This window comes from Salvia splendens, chromosome 19, assembly GCF_004379255.2.
Source record: "Salvia splendens isolate huo1 chromosome 19, SspV2, whole genome shotgun sequence".
Lineage (NCBI taxonomy): Eukaryota > Viridiplantae > Streptophyta > Magnoliopsida > Lamiales > Lamiaceae > Salvia > Salvia splendens.
In genome coordinates this window covers 11,112,855-11,130,954 of record NC_056050.1, presented here as the reverse complement: position 1 = coordinate 11,130,954, position 18,100 = coordinate 11,112,855, and the positions used below count along the sequence as shown (strand labels likewise).

At 39.2% G+C, this 18,100-nt stretch overlaps 1 protein-coding gene across 2 annotated transcripts; it reads right to left on the bottom strand.

Annotated features, from left to right (window-relative positions):
- Positions 1 to 819: 819 nt before the first annotated feature.
- LOC121778348 lies at positions 820 to 7,700 on the bottom strand. 2 transcript variants are annotated; one of them, XM_042175677.1, is made up of 8 exons: positions 7,065 to 7,700; positions 3,262 to 3,409; positions 3,027 to 3,177; positions 2,813 to 2,938; positions 2,652 to 2,732; positions 2,160 to 2,352; positions 1,823 to 2,093; positions 820 to 1,404 (listed from the first exon to the last, which is right to left on the bottom strand). In XM_042175677.1, exons 1-8 carry the CDS (start codon positions 7,260 to 7,262, stop codon positions 1,142 to 1,144), a joined length of 1,431 nt encoding a protein of 476 aa, XP_042031611.1. In that variant the 5' UTR covers positions 7,263 to 7,700; the 3' UTR covers positions 820 to 1,141. The 2 variants fall into 2 exon arrangements, with proteins under 2 accessions (XP_042031611.1, XP_042031612.1); XM_042175678.1 differs by having other exon boundaries at positions 7,389 to 7,699.
- Between the last annotated feature and the right edge of the window lie 10,400 nt (positions 7,701 to 18,100).

The following is an 18,100-nucleotide window of genomic DNA, read 5'->3' as shown; positions in this document are numbered from 1 at the left end:
AGAAATGAATAAGGGAAGAAAAGGAGAAGGAGAGATGATTTTTATAATACTATCATATTAGGTCACTTTTCGTGGAAGCCCAAAAATGTACTCTATAGCAAAAATGTGAAAATGTATTTTTGAAGAACATTTTGAGGCGAAAATTAGGTTCAGATAACAAAAATTAGATTTTCGGGTACTAGAAATGCTATAGAAAAAGATCAGGGACTATTTTTGTTAGATCATGTACCAGTTTTAATGTTCACTTTTTCTTTATTAGTTGCTTATCGTAGTTCAGTGTAATGCTGTCAATGTCAACTGTATTTTGATTCCTTTTGTGAATATATCAGCACATGATTTTCCAACAAATAAATAATTTGTATTTTGATTCCTTGTGAATATATCAGCACATGATTTTCCAACAAATAAATAATTTTGTAACTTGCAGGTTAATCAAAGTATGCATTCCTCCCCGTTTCATAAGAATATACACTCTCTCCTTTTCTGTCTGTCCTATAAAAATATACATTTTTTAAATTTAAAAAGTCTTTTCTTTAATGACATAAAATTCATTTTTCACTAACAATATTTTAATTACTTTTCTTTTCTATTTCTATCTTTTACTTTACCAATTATACTTTAAAACTCATGTTCAATCAAGAGTGCATATTCTTTGCATATTTTTATGAAGCGGAGGGAGTAATAATATATGCAGCAAGAGACGATTGGAGCAAATTAGTACTACTACAATTCATACTACTATGGCCTTCATCATTCATACACAGTTCTGGTTTTTTGAGTAAAACCCAAAGCGCCTTCAATAAAAACAGTAACCAAGAAGAACAAAAGAAGAATCATTAATTCAGAAACAAAGACAGGCAATTTACAGAGAAACCAGATTATCATGCAGAACAAGCACTGTTCTTACCCTGACTCTTACATCTACACACAAAATGCTACTCAAACTTTAGTTAGGTCCAAAACGCCATTGAGTAAATCGACAAATACAGGCGTCCACATATTAATAGAGCATCATGATCATGATAGTTCACATGGACAAACCCCCTTCATGGGGGTCAGAAAATCACAAACTCAAAACAAGTTATTGGGAAGACTAATCATTTAGCATTCCATAAGAAATGGGGGCCAACTTGCCACCCCTTTAGTAGGACCACACATGAACAAGACCATGCCTATTTCCAGTGTATATTTCGTTGCGGTCCTCATCATAGAAGAGGGCAGTGATATCTTCCAAGGCCTCAGCAACGGTGCTGATTCTAGAAGCTTGGATGCGCTTCCTTGAGTTGCACTTCTTCCCCCCACAACCTGCACTGCAGTTGCATTCATTCATCGGAAGACTGTTGCTTGCTTTTATTTTTGCCAAGCACTTCCCAGTTAAGATATTGCTTATGTTGATAGAACCCGCTGCATCAACAAGAAATACATGAGAAACAAGACAAACATTAGGCCCATTAATAGAGATTGTCATGTTAACATAGTTCCTATCGTATTCCACAGAGGTTAAACAAAAATGTAGTGCCTAGTGTAAAAGAAAAATTCATATAAAGAACCCAATCTTTACAAGTGAAAGTGAAAGTGAAAGTGAAAGTGAAAGTGAAAGTGAAAGTGAAAGTGAAAGGTTAAAATTTTGACATGGACATAAGTGCACAGATGAACATTAATATTAATATTAATATTAATACAAATAAAAGTGAAGGGTCTCAATGGACCCACCACCTGCTTTAAAAGTATAGAAACTACATATCTGTTTTCCCTAATGAAGTATACACCATGTAATAGATATAGAGAACTTAAGGAATGACTATGTAGTTCCGGAACATACCTATGCCATCAGACAACGGTTCATCAGAATCTGCTTTGCAATATGAAATGATGAGATCCTGATCACTTGTGATATATATGTTGTTAGTGTTGCAATCAGGATGCCATAAAAGGTGATCCTCGAATGAGGTCACAAGTTCCCCTCTGAAGTTCCAGACAGCAACTGTTCGGTTTCTGAAAGTCAGGAATAATTGGTTCTCATACAGAAATATGAATGCAGAAGGGGTCATGAACTCGGTCCGGCTAACTTCTGTTATCTCAACATTGCGAACCTAAATGACAGGACGTCAGATTTCGGAAGGACAAGAACATCACAATTGCAATATATAGAAACTTACATCAACAATCTGGAGATTCTCATTCTCTTGCTTGACTAGAAGCTTCTCATTGAACTGCTCGATGAAATCAACCTTCTTGTTTCTATGAAGAAGATGGTTAAACGATTTCAAAACAGTCCCATCTTCAATTGAGAGAATCTTCAAGGGGACGGCGCCTTGGGTTTTTGTGAATATCAGAAGCATGATTCCTGGACTATTGTACAAAACATATGCAAAAAATTTTAACAAAATACCAGCAGAACACAATCAGAGGGAAGAAAGAACATGAAACAAATTTACAACCTCCAATTATCATAGCAAGTAATTCAGCTAATAGTCGATTACTCAAGCATGCATGAAACCATAATAGCACAACTGGCATACCAAAACCACAGTTTTCAATATAATCCCAAAGGTAAAACTATAGTTTCAAGATTAAAAGAAGCATTCCCCCATATAGTTTTTTGAAATGAGTATATACAAGAAAATCTTATTTAGAAACTATAACATTACCTGATCTTGATCTCCTGAACATTTTTATCTGAAATTGAGTACAACATCGTGTAGTTTTTCAAGTCATAAACCTTGTATATGCTGAAAGAAGACAGTTGTAGATATCAGAAAAAAATAAGTGTCAAATTTTAATTGATGATCCACTTATCAGCTAAGATTACCTGTCTTGTGCAGAGTAGGTAAGAACCTTTCCATTCACATCATCAAACTCGACAAAACCAGGCCACTTCAATGACTCGGACTCAAAAAGAGGGAAACCAGCATCAGGTTTGCCCCTTCGTATGTATCTAAAAGATGGGCCACAGATGTAATGAGGAGTAATAAAACAAAATAAGAACAAAAAGAAACAGCAAGCAAATGGTAAGATGGAATTACTCGATCGGCGTTGTTCTGCATTTTAAGGAACTAAAATTATCCAAAGCATAGACTGAAACAGTAATTAGTGAATCATTATTTTTGTTGTAGAATAAGCTCCGAATAACCTCATCAGGACAAACATTCAAGAAGCATATCCTCTCGTTAGTCTCTGCATCAAATAGGTGACATATATAAGCCCTTTTAATAACCAAGAGAAAAAGCACAAGGAGCTGAAATTTCAGTAGTTTTGTACCTTGACTAAATGCTGCACATACACCAGATTGCGCAAGTGCAAAGACAATATCACGGGCAGCAACTATCTCAATAATTTTTGACCTCTTCTTAAGAAACGGTAAAGACAAAGAACAATATCCCTTGGGATCATGAGCATCATACTCCTCCTGAACTAAAAGATCAAGGTTGGTATTAGTCCATCATGCACATAGGCAACATTATATCCATTCTCTCCATGACAGTTGAATACAATATAAACAGCCCAAATAATGAGTTCTAGAGAAAAAGACTTCTTTCAAATGAGTTGATGCGTATAATGTGATCAGTTTGACATAAATGTTATAACACCTCCATCAGATTTTAGGAATTAAAATTTAGCTGATAATGTACAGAAAAAATGACAAGAACTTGCTCATCCTCTACACCGAAACTAGAGAATTTTCATGAGCAAGAAATACCCAACACTGGAATGTGCCGCATATCACTATCATACAAGATAAGTGAAGAAACTATTTGAACTCAATTAAAATCAAATTTATCAATACACTAAAGTATATGAGAAGAAAGTTTATGTACATAAAACAAATAAAAGAAAGAACTTGCTCATTCAATACACAATTAAAAATTGTATCTTCAAACTCATACTAGTGCTACAGAACATTAAATTCCTATACCAGCTTCTTCAATAGTGGGGTGCAAAAGTATAATTTTCACAAATGGCTTGGAATTAGTATCTTTTTTACATTACTAAGCATAAGCATGGACCCCTCCAAAACTTGTTTAATCGGGCCATCATCTTCACTCCATGTATCATAGCAAGTCATTACTCGACCCGCGCCTGGGAGGGGCAGACTGGGGACAAAAATAGGGACGCACAAGGGCTGCCTGAGTTGATGGGGTCTCTAGGAAGCTACCTTGAGGTCCTTCAAGAACACTAACAAAAACTAGACGATGTAGCAAACAATATGGATGACGAAAAGAGCGATTCAGAAAAGTAGTAATAGACATTTTTCAAAAAATAGAAGGGTTTAATATAATGTGAAACCAGACAAAGCCAAAAGTTTTAATGGCTAATAAACTGTTAAGGACGTTTCCCTTAACAAGCACCGGCGGCGAGTTTCGCTCGGCGGTGGAGATAAATTTCCGGCGGACGATTGCAGAGTTTCTGTGCGCGGGAGTCGCTCCCGTCGGGCAGATAACTCGGCGATTGATAGAATACTCCGGAGTCCAATTAGGATCGGCGGAGGGAATCCAAAATTAGGATTGGAAAACACACGCTATATTTGTGAGAGAAAATATTTCATTAATTGATTGAATGAATAAAAAAGATAACAGTCTATCCTATTTATAATGCTACTGACTTAATGAACAAGAAAACAAAGATATAGAAAAAGATATGCTAAATCCCTATAATATTTAAACTAATAGAGGTTTGTATCAACTCCCCCACGGTTAAAATCCACCTTGTCCTCAAGGTGGGAACCACGAAGCAAAAAGGAGAGTTGAAAGCAGAAGCTTCGGCGAGGCAACTCCTCCTGGATCAAACACACACCGAACAGTTGAACGTCTCCCTTCTTCACTTCCATAAAAAATCAACAAAGGAGACCCAACTTTGGCGGAAAAATTCCTTGCCAAATCGAAAAGCTTGTCCACGCCTCCCAGAATGCCCAAGCATGGCATGTCATTACTCGGAGGGATCAACCTTGCATCTTTGTCGAGCGATGTTGATCGATGATTCATACTTGGAACATCACCGACATTCAAATCCACATTGACACAAGCAATTACGGGCAATTCGGTGTAAGCACCATCTCCTTTCTTGCCCAAACAATTTCCAACAACATTTTGGGATGACACTTGAACAACATTGAGTGAGGCGATTATCTTCTCCACTTCACCAATAGAACCATCCTCCTCTTTATCTTCTAGCATTGTCTCCTCATTTTCACCAATCTTCTCATCAGATACCCCAACGAGCACTTGCGGTGGCTCATTGTCGTTCTTGACAATCCCTTTGTTCTTGAGAAACTCTCCAGGGGACTCGTTGTTTGGAGCATCAAGAGGAGCGTCGGTAATGTCATTGGGAACATCATCACCGAATACTATCGTGGGAGTATTATCAGTTTTCTCTTCGGCTAAATTCTCATCTTGAATGTTCTCCTCAAACTCATCCCCATCATCCGCATAACAGAGAATGCGTTGTTTACACACATGTCTCATCACCCATTTCTCGGGACAGTGCCAGCAGAGACCCAACCTGGACCGTTCTGACTTCTCCGCCTGGGAGACCCGTATTAGAGGCAGGCGTGGCTGCTCCGGAGTTTGACTGGTCATACGTGCGGGCTGACTGTACAGGTCTCGCATTGGCTTTTCGGTGGAGTAGCGGGGCTGGTGGGAGGCGGGCTGGACTCGCGCTCTCACCTCCTCTCGAGGGCGAGGTCGGTCCCAGCACGTCTCCGAGCGTCGGGGCCTGTCAACGGTCGGGTAGCCGCGGTCCTGCTGTTGCGCCGGTGGGTCCCAACAGGTAGGTCGGCGCTTGGGCGGTGATGGTGAGTACATATCTAGCTCGTAGGATGAAGAATGTTGATATGCAGTGGTCCGACGGGTCCATGGTGGGTCCCAGCAAGTGGGCTGTCGGGTATGGCAAGGGTGAAACGGCTGCACGAGTTGAGGGAAATTGTATTTACGATGGCAATAGCTGGCGTAGTCGTATGACATGTCGACGGACTGAATCGTGGTTGTGGTAGAAATGGTGGTGATTTATTTGGGGATATGGATGAACGCAGACGGAGGATGCTGAGCTCTGGATGAAAGCACCAGTTGTTAAGGACGTTTCCCTTAACAAGCACCGGCGGCGAGTTTCGCTCGGCGGTGGAGATAAATTTCCGGCGGACGATTGCAGAGTTTCTGTGCGCGGGAGTCGCTCCCGTCGGGCAGATAACTCGGCGATTGATAGAATACTCCGGAGTCCAATTAGGATCGGCGGAGGGAATCCAAAATTAGGATTGGAAAACACACGCTATATTTGTGAGAGAAAATATTTCATTAATTGATTGAATGAATAAAAAAGATAACAGTCTATCCTATTTATAATGCTACTGACTTAATGAACAAGAAAACAAAGATATAGAAAAAGATATGCTAAATCCCTATAATATTTAAACTAATAGAGGTTTGTATCATAAACCTATAACACCTTATTTGTACAAAATCTTGTTCATTATAAAACCCTATTATTTGACCTAAAAGTGTTACAGAAGAGTAAATCACTGAACTAGAGAAGACTTAGGTGCATAATTTGTTGACCATGTATGTAGATTTGTGGATATCGCACTTTAAAGAACCATTTCATAACATCTAGAACATCTATACGTGTCAGTTGAGTTGACCAAAGAATCATGGAGAAGGTCATAACCCACTACTACTATCTAATATGTCTCTCAGCTTCCTTTATAAGTCGTGGCATGTTATAACAACTCAAAATATTGTAGCACCTTCTTCACACAAAAAGATAAGACAATGCATCCTTCTGGTATACAGATCTACAAACATAAATGTTTATACATGTTAATTCAAGTGAGAAGCAAAAAAAGGGGAAATTGAGGTGAAAAAATGCCCTCCAAATCTCGGCGAACACTTCATCAAGCAAGCACCCAAAAGCCCTAATTTTTCTGTGCGTCGAAATCTTCGTTATATGCAAATATAGTTCATCAAAGTTCAAATCTTTAGAGGCAACTACCAACAAACCCTTCAAATGGGCCAAAACCAGAAAAGGTTGAAGAAAACTAAAACCCTCGAAAAGATTGTGAAAATCAACTAAACCTGCAAGCTAATGTTGTGGAATCGCTCCTGAGCATCACTCATGCTAAAAGCACGATCACGCTTTGAGGAAATCTCCCTTCTCTGCAGCTTCTTCACGCTATTAACAAAACCATCTAAACCACAGCGCGGCCGCTTCTTCGCGACCACTCGCCGGCCACAGCACGGCCTGGGGCTTGCCGTTATTCTCCGCCCGTCCATGACACTTTTTACAGGGAAATCTAAACCCTAAAGAAATTATGCATATACGAATGTATCCGAGCTTGAATTGTAGCATGCAATGTAAAAACCCTAAATCTCCGGACCCAGAAAAGATAGTCGGGGCACCTTTACCGGCCAACGTCCGGAGCGAAATTCAATCGGAAACAAGAGAATTAATCGTCGCATTTACGCAAGTTTAGATGCGAGAAAATCACTTTCCCCTCTTTCTCTCTGTCCCTTCCTGTAGTAGAATATTTAATCAGGAGAATGCAATATGGCAAAGAGTTAAAGCTTTGGGTTTGAAACGAGGATCCGAAAATAGAGTATGGCAGAAATCTGTCGGATTTTAGAAGCGTTTGGCGACCGACTAGAGTTCAAATTCCAGATTGATAACATTGGACCAAATTGTAAAATTTCTTCCTCTGTCCATTGTTTACAGGCCCCGTTTAACAAGACTAAATTTTAAGAAACGTAATGGATAAAAAAAATTAGTGTACGACATGTCGTCATTTTTACAAAAAAATATTGTGATGTAGTATGTGTTAATTTACGAAGGGGCACATAAGTATAATACAAAAATATAAAGATAGAATGGCGAGGATAAACTCATCAGAGATACGGGACAAAGGCACATTGGATTTGTGGGTCAAGAGTTGCGCTATGCGCTTTGAAAGCACCGCACCGGCCACAGTGTTGGTAGCGAGTCTAATATATTGAAGAGCAATACTCCTCCTCGTTTGAACTCTCCGTTTCTTGCCAGCGCCGACGACAATGTTAAGTGCACTCCGTCATCTAACTGCTGGTTTTGGCAGGGACAGGGCTTGCTAGCATGTATCAAGAAGGGACAAATGCCTCTCCTCCATTTTCATCACTTAGAGCATTCACAATGGTAAATAGGTCAGTCATAAGCTAGCCATAACTGCTCCTGCCACATCATCAGCACTTAAAAACTCCTCCTGCCACATCATCAGCACTTAAAAACTTCTCCTGCCACATCATCAAGACAAGCAACTGGACAAACAATAGGCTAGCCACAATAAACAAAATTATAAAAACAAATAATTAACAATCACACAAAATATAGAATTAAATTTACGACACAGATACGGGAAAATTCAATAATAATATTAAAATTAAAAAAGTACATTAATTAAAAAAATTACATTAATTTTAAAAAAAAAACTCCTCATCCACACACGACCCCCCCCCCCCCCGCCTCCGCCTCACTCCTCGCCGTCGTCGCCGTCGTCGTCGCTATCCGGGACCCCCAAATCTGTGACATCTGAGCCCGCGTCTGAGCCCCTCAATTGTGCCGCGGCGGCATCCAAATCGACCCGCATACTCACGAGCATTAAGTGAAGAAAACTCTTCTCCTCGGGGTCAATTGTCGTCTTCCAGTCAGCTAAGATCTTGTACATCTGAGCCCGCGTTTGTTGACGCGCGAAGAAGGCGAGCTCGACTATCGACTTGCCAATAGGGGGGATGCCGACTGGACCTCCTGGGGCCCCTGGCGAGCCCCGTTGCGCCCGCCTTTGACCAACCGGGCAAGTGCGGCGAGTAAACGCGGGAGAGGACGGGAACTCCTAAACATCCTCGGGGAGGTCATGGGAACTGCCGCTGCTGTCGCCGCTGTAATCACCGGTATAGTTCAGTCGTTGCTTCTTCGGCCAACCAGCATCGACACCTGCCCGAAACTTCTCGGAGTCCATCAGCACCTCATAGCAGTTCCAGTAAGTGAACTCCTTATAAAGCCCGGGCACGGGGAAGGCTTTCTCCGCTATCCTCCTGCAGTCCTCGTCAGTTTGGCCACTGATCTGCATGCGGAGGGCGTTGGTGTACAAGCCCGAAAATCTGGAGACCGCAGCCCTGATTCGGTCTCACCCCTTCCGGCACTCCTCCGCGCTGAGTGGCCTCCTCTCCAGGCAAATGCCTTGTAGGCTGCTGCTATTTTAGCCCACAAGTTGACGATTCTCTGATTGTTCGAGGCGAGGGGATCATCGCAAACACTCACCCATGCCTTGGAAAGCGCGACGTTCTCCGCATCCGTCCACTTCCTCCGTGTCGGGCTCTCGTCATCAACCGGCTGCGACGACTCGCCGACCACCCTCTTTCCCTTGCCCTTTTTTCTTCTTTGGCGCGCCCCGACCCCGCCCAACTCCCCCCGTTTGAACGGGAGTGTCTGCATCCTCGAGATCTATCCCCAACTCCTCTAAGGAGAAAGTATCACACCTAGTGAACTGCGTCTCCATTAGGGTCGATGTGTGCGAAGAAGCAGTCAAAAAATCATAATTGGGGCGATAGACGTTGTCCTCCCCCGGCGTCCCCTGCATCACCGGCTGCCACCCCGGCATCATCTGCATCCCGGGTGCCCACCCCGGCATCATCTGCATCCCGGGTACCCCCTGCCCGCCCGGCATCGCTACCCCGCCCTGCATCCCCTGCCATCCCGGCATACTACCCCCAGATGCCATCCCAGGCATCATCTGCTGCCAAGGGTACATGTTGTAGTACCCGGCCATCGGACCCCATCCACTTCCCACGCGTACCGAGGGAGTTTGAGACCCGCTTGTCACTGGAGTAGACTCGTTGTTGTTCTCCATTTCGCGTTGTTGCTCTTGTACAAAAATTAAGATAGAGAGAAAACTTGTTAAAACAAGTGGTGCGAATGAAAATGAAGTGCAAATCGCGTATATATAGTGTTTCGAAAATTAAATAAAAAAATTAAAAAATCGGCTGGCCGATCGGGAGCCTGCAATGGCGGCCAGCCGATCGGCCAGCGCCCGAGAATCGGCGTGCGCTCACCGTTTTTCTAGCCGATTTGGCGCTTGCCTGCTGCAATGGTTTGGCGAGCGGACCGGCCAGCATCGGGAATCGGCTAGCTTGTCCGCTCGCCGCCATTGTGGATGCTCTTATATATAATTTATGTACTATAAAATTTATTTATTTTAATTTCTCATTAATTGCCCCTTTTAAAACCCTTGAATTTTGCATATGTTTTATTATAGACCCCCAACTCCACACTCCCGACTATAAATTCTTGACTCCGTTCCTGGGTTTTGGCACAGGCCGCAATGCTAAGTGCTAGATTTGGGGAGCTCTATGATAAGGCTAATTTCATGCAGTGGTTAAGGGGTTATATTCATACAATTGTTGGGTCTAACACACGTTTTAAGCGAGGTATGTAGAAGGTTTTCGCCAGGTCCAGGAAAAGAAGAGGCCAATTACATGGTCCATGGAAACTGGCGAATTAGTGAGCGTTATGAAGGCAAATTGCAAGACGGAGGAAATCACGGAGCTGAAGGGTAGAATAGAGATTTCTACGAAGCCTTCTAGAAGATTATGTCCGCACTTATAAAAGGGAAAAAGCTGCAGAATGAGGGATCCTCTCGTTGGGGACTTGATTAACAGATCATAGCTCGCAGCTCACTTCATTTTCTACACACTTGGATTTTTCAAGGGGAAATTGTAGGGTATTCTGGGTTTCCTTTTGCTAGTTAGTCGTTGGAAGTAACACCGTCCTCACGGAGGGTGAAGAAACAATTTTACTTGCTTTCGTTTTAGTTTTCTGTCGTGAATTTCATCGAGCTTCGCCGTTCGAAGCTCGACTCTGTTTTCGTTGTTAAATTTCCATCGTTATGAAATTTCTGTTTTCCGGAGTTAATTTGCTTTCGTTGATTTCGAGTAAGGATGTTTATTACTCTGAGTTTGACGTGTTTGCTGCGTTGGATGTTTGAGTTTTGAATTAGTTGTTGGATTTGTTGAAATCGCTGGAGTTGGGTGTTGATCGAAGCAGATCTGGTTGAATCAGGAAAGATGGAGTTGATTTTGGTTGTTGTTGGGATCGGATTGCTTTGATCCGGAGTGGATTGAGCATCCGACGTGTGGATCTGGAGCAGAGTCGTTCGTAGTTGATGCCGGACTTTCGAGTTTTTATTTCATCCCGTCTAGTAATGGTAGATCTAGATCGGATTGTTTATGTTCTGTTTGAATATAGGTATGCGCTCTGTTTTCTTCATCTTCATTTTTGATTCAGTTAAAAAAATGCATGTCCTTGTTAGTTAAATTTCCAGTTTGTTAGTTGTAGCTTTTCGTATGTGTTATCTATTTCTGGAAGTTGGTCCCCACTTTTCTTTCCGTCCTGTTTAGCTATAGTTGGCAATCATTTGCTCTGTCTAGGAAGTAAGTTTAAAATTATGTTGACCTAAGGATGTTTAATGCTTACATGTTGTTTACAGTTACTAGATCTAGAGTTTAATTTCGTGCCTAGGTCTAGAAGTAGTTATACCTCAACCAAAGTTTGCATGGCAGCAGCCGCCTTTGTCCAAAGTTTCTAAATGCTTTCTTACGTGTCCATCTTCGTGGGATCGACCCCTTACTTCTCTATACTAGTCTATAGTATAACGGGTTGAGAGATCTTTGAAACGCTTGAGTTTGTGAGTCCATTGGTAGAGTTTTCCGTGTCACCTTGAGTTCCTAGACCAAGTGTCTAGTGGATTCATCAGACTTGGCAGCTCGACCTAGGAATTTATTATATATACAGTCACACGACAAGCGACAGGTCGCACGTTTCACTCTACTAAAATATATATTTATGTGTTTTCTTATTTTATTTAGTCTTTGAATATGAGTTGGTAAAATCAAATTTAAATGGTAGTACATTTAAAAAAAATATGTGGAATATTAATTGCAAATAGAATAAATGTAAGTTCAAATATAAATGAAAATCTTTAATAATATAAAATTAGACATGCCCAAACCGAACCGAATCGGCGGTTAATCACCGGTTCCTAACCCGGAACTAGAACCGGCGCTGCGGTTCGAACCGCTGGACGGTTTGGTTCAGATTCAAGAGTTTGAGAAACCGGAACCGTCGGTTCGCTGGTTCAAACCGGCGGTTCAACGGTTCAAGTTGGTTTTCCAGCTAGGTCCTAGGCTTTTTCAGGCTTTTCAGGTGTAGTGTTGTAGAAAAGTTGTCAGAAACCGGCGGTTTTGTTCAGAAACCGTGGACTGAACCACCGGTTCAGCCCTAAACCGTCAGTTCCGGCGGTAAACTGGCTGAAATTTCATATTTCAGTTTTTTTTTAATTTGGTTTTTTCCAATTTTTCTCCTATAAATACCCCATTCCCTATCATTTCAACTTACCCTGTTCTTGTACTTATGGGCTAAGATCATGTTGTTAGAATATTTTATTTTGATTCTATTTACGGGTTGGAGGTTTTCCTAAACCTCCCGCCCACAAAGGGCGTTTTTGTTGGAAAAAAAAACTCACCCCGTTCTTGTGTGACAAGGATTTCTCTTCTCAATCTCTATTTTCTATTCTCATTCCCATACTTCAACTTCAATGTCTTCTTCTTGTGATATGATCACATGCATCCCCCTCCTCCACCCGTACCACAAAGCAGTAAAATGTCTATTTTATCGTCAACTATGTCTATATTTGTTAAACATTACAAGAAGTTTCCAATAGAGTCTAGTAGTGTTGATCCGTTATCTCTAGAGATGACATCGGAGTTTAATGTATATTGTAACTACTGCAACAAAGTCTACAAATTTATACAAATTTAATGATGGTGGGGGATATCGTACTCTTATCCGTCATATGAAGACAATTCATCCTATCGAATGTGGGCATGCTTCTACCGCCAACTAGGTTAGTCAAGTAAAAGAACTACGTGGGCCTTGATTCCCCTATGCAATTGAGCATTGATGATATGTGAGCACCTCAACTTAAATATTAAGTTTAAGTTGAGCCCAAGTCCTTTTTCCTATATTTCTTTTTTTTATTTGTTTTAACTTTAAAAATATGCAAATACAATTAAATAATTGTATTTGTATATACTCTAGTCGGTGAAGGAGCTTCTCTATAGGACTAAATCTGGATTTGACAATTCTATCATGATTGTTGATTGTTAGACTAAACTCAACATTTAAGGTTGAATAGCTAAAGGTGTCCTCAATTTAGTTATGTACAAACATCTCCTTTGCCGACCAAGAGTATATACTTATAAATTTATTGTTCAAAACTTCAAGTATTTTTTGTAATTTGTAAATTAGCTTCGTTGTATTTTCATTGAAATTAACAAGTATATTTAAATTTATTGTTTAAGACTTCAAGTCTTTTATAAAATGTAATTGTTGAAACTTGCAGCCTCGTTTAAATTTATATCAATAAAATTGCAATTTTCATCGTTATTGTTTGAATTTTATTTACGCACATTTCATAGATAAATAAAGACTAAAATGCAAAAATAAAAACAAAAAACCGAACCTCCGAACTGGCCCTTAACCGCCGATTTTGGGCCAAAACCGGCGGTTCTGAACCGTCGCATGAACCGGAGGTTTTTTGATCTTGAATTGCCTAAACTCTTGCCCGGCCGGTTGAGGTTCAACAATTTTCTGAACTATGTGCATACCTATATAAAATGTAAGTTTAGTATCTATTTTGAAACAACTAAAAGTTTAATAACTAATTTCATATAAGATTTGTAACTATTTATTAAATTAACCCTATTTTTTATTGAGTTTCCGGCGGTTTCAATAAAGATGAAGCAATCGGCGCAGATCCCTGGTCACTGGATGACGCACTTTTTATTAGCACTAAATAAACCTACAAGTATACAGAGTATATATAGTATAACTAATGGTCCGTACCAGATATCGAACACAAGGAAAACAATCACAAATTGTCTACCTTCTACTAATCTTCTTCTACTATTTGGAAAAACAAGAGATTTTGGATTTTTAAAAATAAAAATTGTAAAAACTAAGCAAATAACGGTTGCAGACAAAACACAGAAATAAGGGAATTACATGGATGTGCTTTCCTAGTTATAGTTATACAAATTCCAACTACAACACCCTAGCACAGTTCATACTTCACTAGAACGAGTCACAAATATATTGTCCGTGCTGCACAAAGTGGATTACAGACACTAGGGGTGTCAATCCTAGATTAGTAACTCATAAAAGCTCATAAGACTCCTAATGTTCTCGCTCACAATTATCAATATCATTTTAAGGGAAGCTAATTGTAACGTCAACTAAGCTCTTCTAACTCACAAACCTCCTCTCACGATTATGTTGCAAGCCAATAGATCATCATAGAATGTGTCACTCAAACGGGAAGCAAGTAACCAACACTTAGAATAGAAGCGAAGTAATGAACAAAACGTATATTAAATAAAAAGGAATTGTATAACCAAAGTCGTTACTAACACATCCCTAGAATTCTATGAGTTTAGTTACTCATGATTGAATAAGCTAAAAACATAGTTTGTAGGGAAAACAAAGAAAACATAAGAACTATAATAATAGAACCCAAAGGTTAAATCTTATAGCCTTGATCTTATCTTGAATCCTTCTTCAAACACCTTTGATCTTGATGTACAATGAAATGATTCTCAAATATTATCTCTGAAAATTATGCAGCAAAAAGATCATATTGATGAAGCTTGAGGTGGTATTTATAGCCATTAATTTCATCCCCCATAATATGGCAAATATTCAGCACAGTATGGTAAATCTTGGAGAGAAAGTAGGTTAAATCCATGCGCTGCATTTTCCCAGCGGGCCGCTGCACTTCGTTCAGCGGTCGATCGCTGCAAATTGTTCTATAGCTTTTGTCTCTTGATCAGCGGTCGCTGCACTTGTTTTAGTAGTCGCTGGCAATCATCCTGTAGCTACTGGATCTCCTGGAGCAGTCGATGCGCACCATCCATCGGTCGTTGGGCTTGTTCTTCTTTTCAGCTCAACTTTTCCGAAGCGGACTGCTACCTGTTCAACGGTAGTTGGCGTCCAGCGGTCGCTGGATTAGTTGCAGCAGACTGCTGGACGGCTCGAATACTCCAGATTTCCATCTTCAACTTTTTGCTATCATTTTAGGCTCTATTTTGCACATTTCTCACAAAATATGTTAAAATACCAAAATAGATAAAATATGCAATTAATGGACATGTAATGCATCTTTGACACTCAAAATGGACCAAATAATGACCTTAAAATAGTGCAAAATCCGAGCGCATCACTGGATCATTGGAAGGATTGAGTTTCTTATTGAAAAAAAGAAGGCAAAGAGAGAGGAGATGGCGACAGCGAAAACAAGGATCAGGCATAAACGTCGAGAAGCGGCAGCAGCAATTGGCGGATCTGCTCCTTTTGTGTCGTTGGATTTTCTCTTGTCGGATTTCGAAGGCGTCATCCTGTTATTGTCCCCCCGCCCCCTTTTGACTTTTATATCTCTACTTCATTTTCTGTATTTAGTTTCTGTACACACTTTCTGTCTCTCCTGCAAATATTACAAATGTGCTTTTATGCATGTCCAAAAAAAATTGCACAACTGAAGAGGTAAAAAAATGTGATTTTCGAAGATTAAAAATGCCCTCCATGGCATTTAGGGGATTTTTCAACTGCAAAAGGGTATAAAAAAATCGACAAGGGAAAAAATGTGATTTCTACATACCAAAAAGGCTAAAAAATATTTTATGGGCCATTGGTGTAGTTTTTAACGAAATTTAGGGTACTACGAATTTATTGTTTTAAAACAATAACTTAATTTTTTTTCCTCATTTTACTTTTAAAAATTTCATCATCTCCTACAATTACTCGGCTACATTTACAATCACACTTATTTAAAACTCTCATTTTTCATATTCTCTAATTTTTTTTTTTGCATAACTACTTTTATATTCAAAATTTGACTATATCCGAACTCCCAAAAACAATTACAACAATATTTTATATTGTATGAAATCGATCTGCGCATTATATCATTCGATCAAAACAATCCATCGCATTTGCAATGGCTTCACCACCTAGATACACTTCATTTTTGCCACGGCTCACCTTCCTTCCAAGGTCTCGCCTGCATTTAACTTTTCGATCAAGGGGATATCTCTATCTGCTATGTCTAATTTTCATACATGATATTTTTAGGAGAAATTTACCGATAGGTACATTTTACTATGCCCTGACGATCCCAAATTTATGCTATTTTTGGTGTTTTGTTTAGATGTCTTGATTGGGTCATGTATTGTTTTTTCTTCTTGTTTCGTGTCTAGACTCTATAAGCCATTTAGGCAACATCGAATCTTTGACTCATTTTCAATTATATAATTTTTCATTATTTAATGAAGTTATTATTTTTATTCATAAAAATGAATTTTAATACTTCCTCCGTCCTAACTAAGTTGATACAAATTTTTTGGGCACAAAGATTAAGAAATTGTGTTGGATAGATTAACTAAAAATAAAATAAAATAGGAAAGAGAAAAAAGTAGGAGAGATAAAGAGAGAGTAAAGTAGATGATGAAATAAAGTAAGAGTGATTGGATGTTTTGTTTTTTGTCAAAAAGGGAAATGACTCAATTTTGTTGGGACGTCCCAAAAAAAGAATACGACTCAAATTAGTTGGGACGGATGGAGTTCTATAAACCAAGAAAAAGTAATACTAATAAATATGAATAGTGTCAAGTGATTAAGATTTAAGTAGTTATGTATACACAGGGATGCATATGATGGAGAAAATCACTTGAACAGTTAAAGTGCCAAACTAGAATTAGTACAAACTTAATTTCAACCTTTTGAAGATGTCAATGATGATAACATGTAATTCCTTTCATCCGTCATAAATGTTACAAGTTGACCTAGTGCGTGTTTTAAAAAACGCAAAGGAAAGTAAATGGAAAAAGTTTGTGAAATGTGGAGTCCATTGCCAAAAACAGGTGTGACAAGCAGCGGCGGACGCAGGATTTTGAAGATGGGGTCCAATTCTGATAACAATTGTAAGGTATTATTTGATGTCGTCGTAGCTGAAAGTTGCGATATTATTACGATGCGATGGAAATGAGTAATGAGATAGATTTAATTAGATGATATAGAAACTAGATATATGTATATATATATATATATAATATTATTAATTATGAATAAATTTTGAAATAAGTTAAGTAATGAAGTATATAACAAGAAAATTTTTTTGTATAATAGTTTTAGAAAAATAAAAATAAAAACATAAAAAAATACTAGCTAAAAGAAAATTTGAAATGATTAATTTTGAATAGATTAATTAATGAAGTACATAAAATATGAATTTAGTTGTGTATAGTTGATATAAGAAATATTAAAAAAATAAGAAAAATAGTAAAAATACAATTGAAAATGGTAAAAAGGCTAAACGAGCTTGATGACATTTGTACTCACGCTGGGGAGATGCTAGGCCAGGAAACTTTCCAACTGTGCTAAGTTATCATCTTATACCTATGAATATAAAACATATACTACTTAGGGCTGGCAATTTTCGACACGACACGATAATTTGACACGAATCCGCACGAAATTATTGGGTTGGGTCAAGTCTTATTGGATCCGTGTCCTTATCGGGTTGACCCATTAAGAACCCGATAATTTCGGGTTGGGTTCGGGTCGGATGCGGGTCGGATACGGGTACCCCATTAAGAAATAATATTATTATTTTTATTATTATTTCAAAAAATACATATTACTTTAATTTTTAAATTTCTTATAAATTAGGTTTAAATAGTATAAAACAAATTTTAATTGTGTAAATTAGGTTAAAAATTAAGGTTTAATCGTGTAATATTAGGTTTTCATCGTGTAATATCAGGTTCGGGTTGTTATCGTGTCGTGTCAACCCATATTATATCGTGTCGATAACGGGTTCGTGTCGGGTGCGGGTCGTGTTCGGATTTGAAGGTTGCAGGTCGGGTTCGTGTTCGGATTTACAGTTTCCTTAACAAGTCGGGTTCAGGTTAGGCCTTATTGGGTTGGGTCATTATCAGGTTGACCCGATAATGACCCAATCCGCACGATTTGCCAGCCC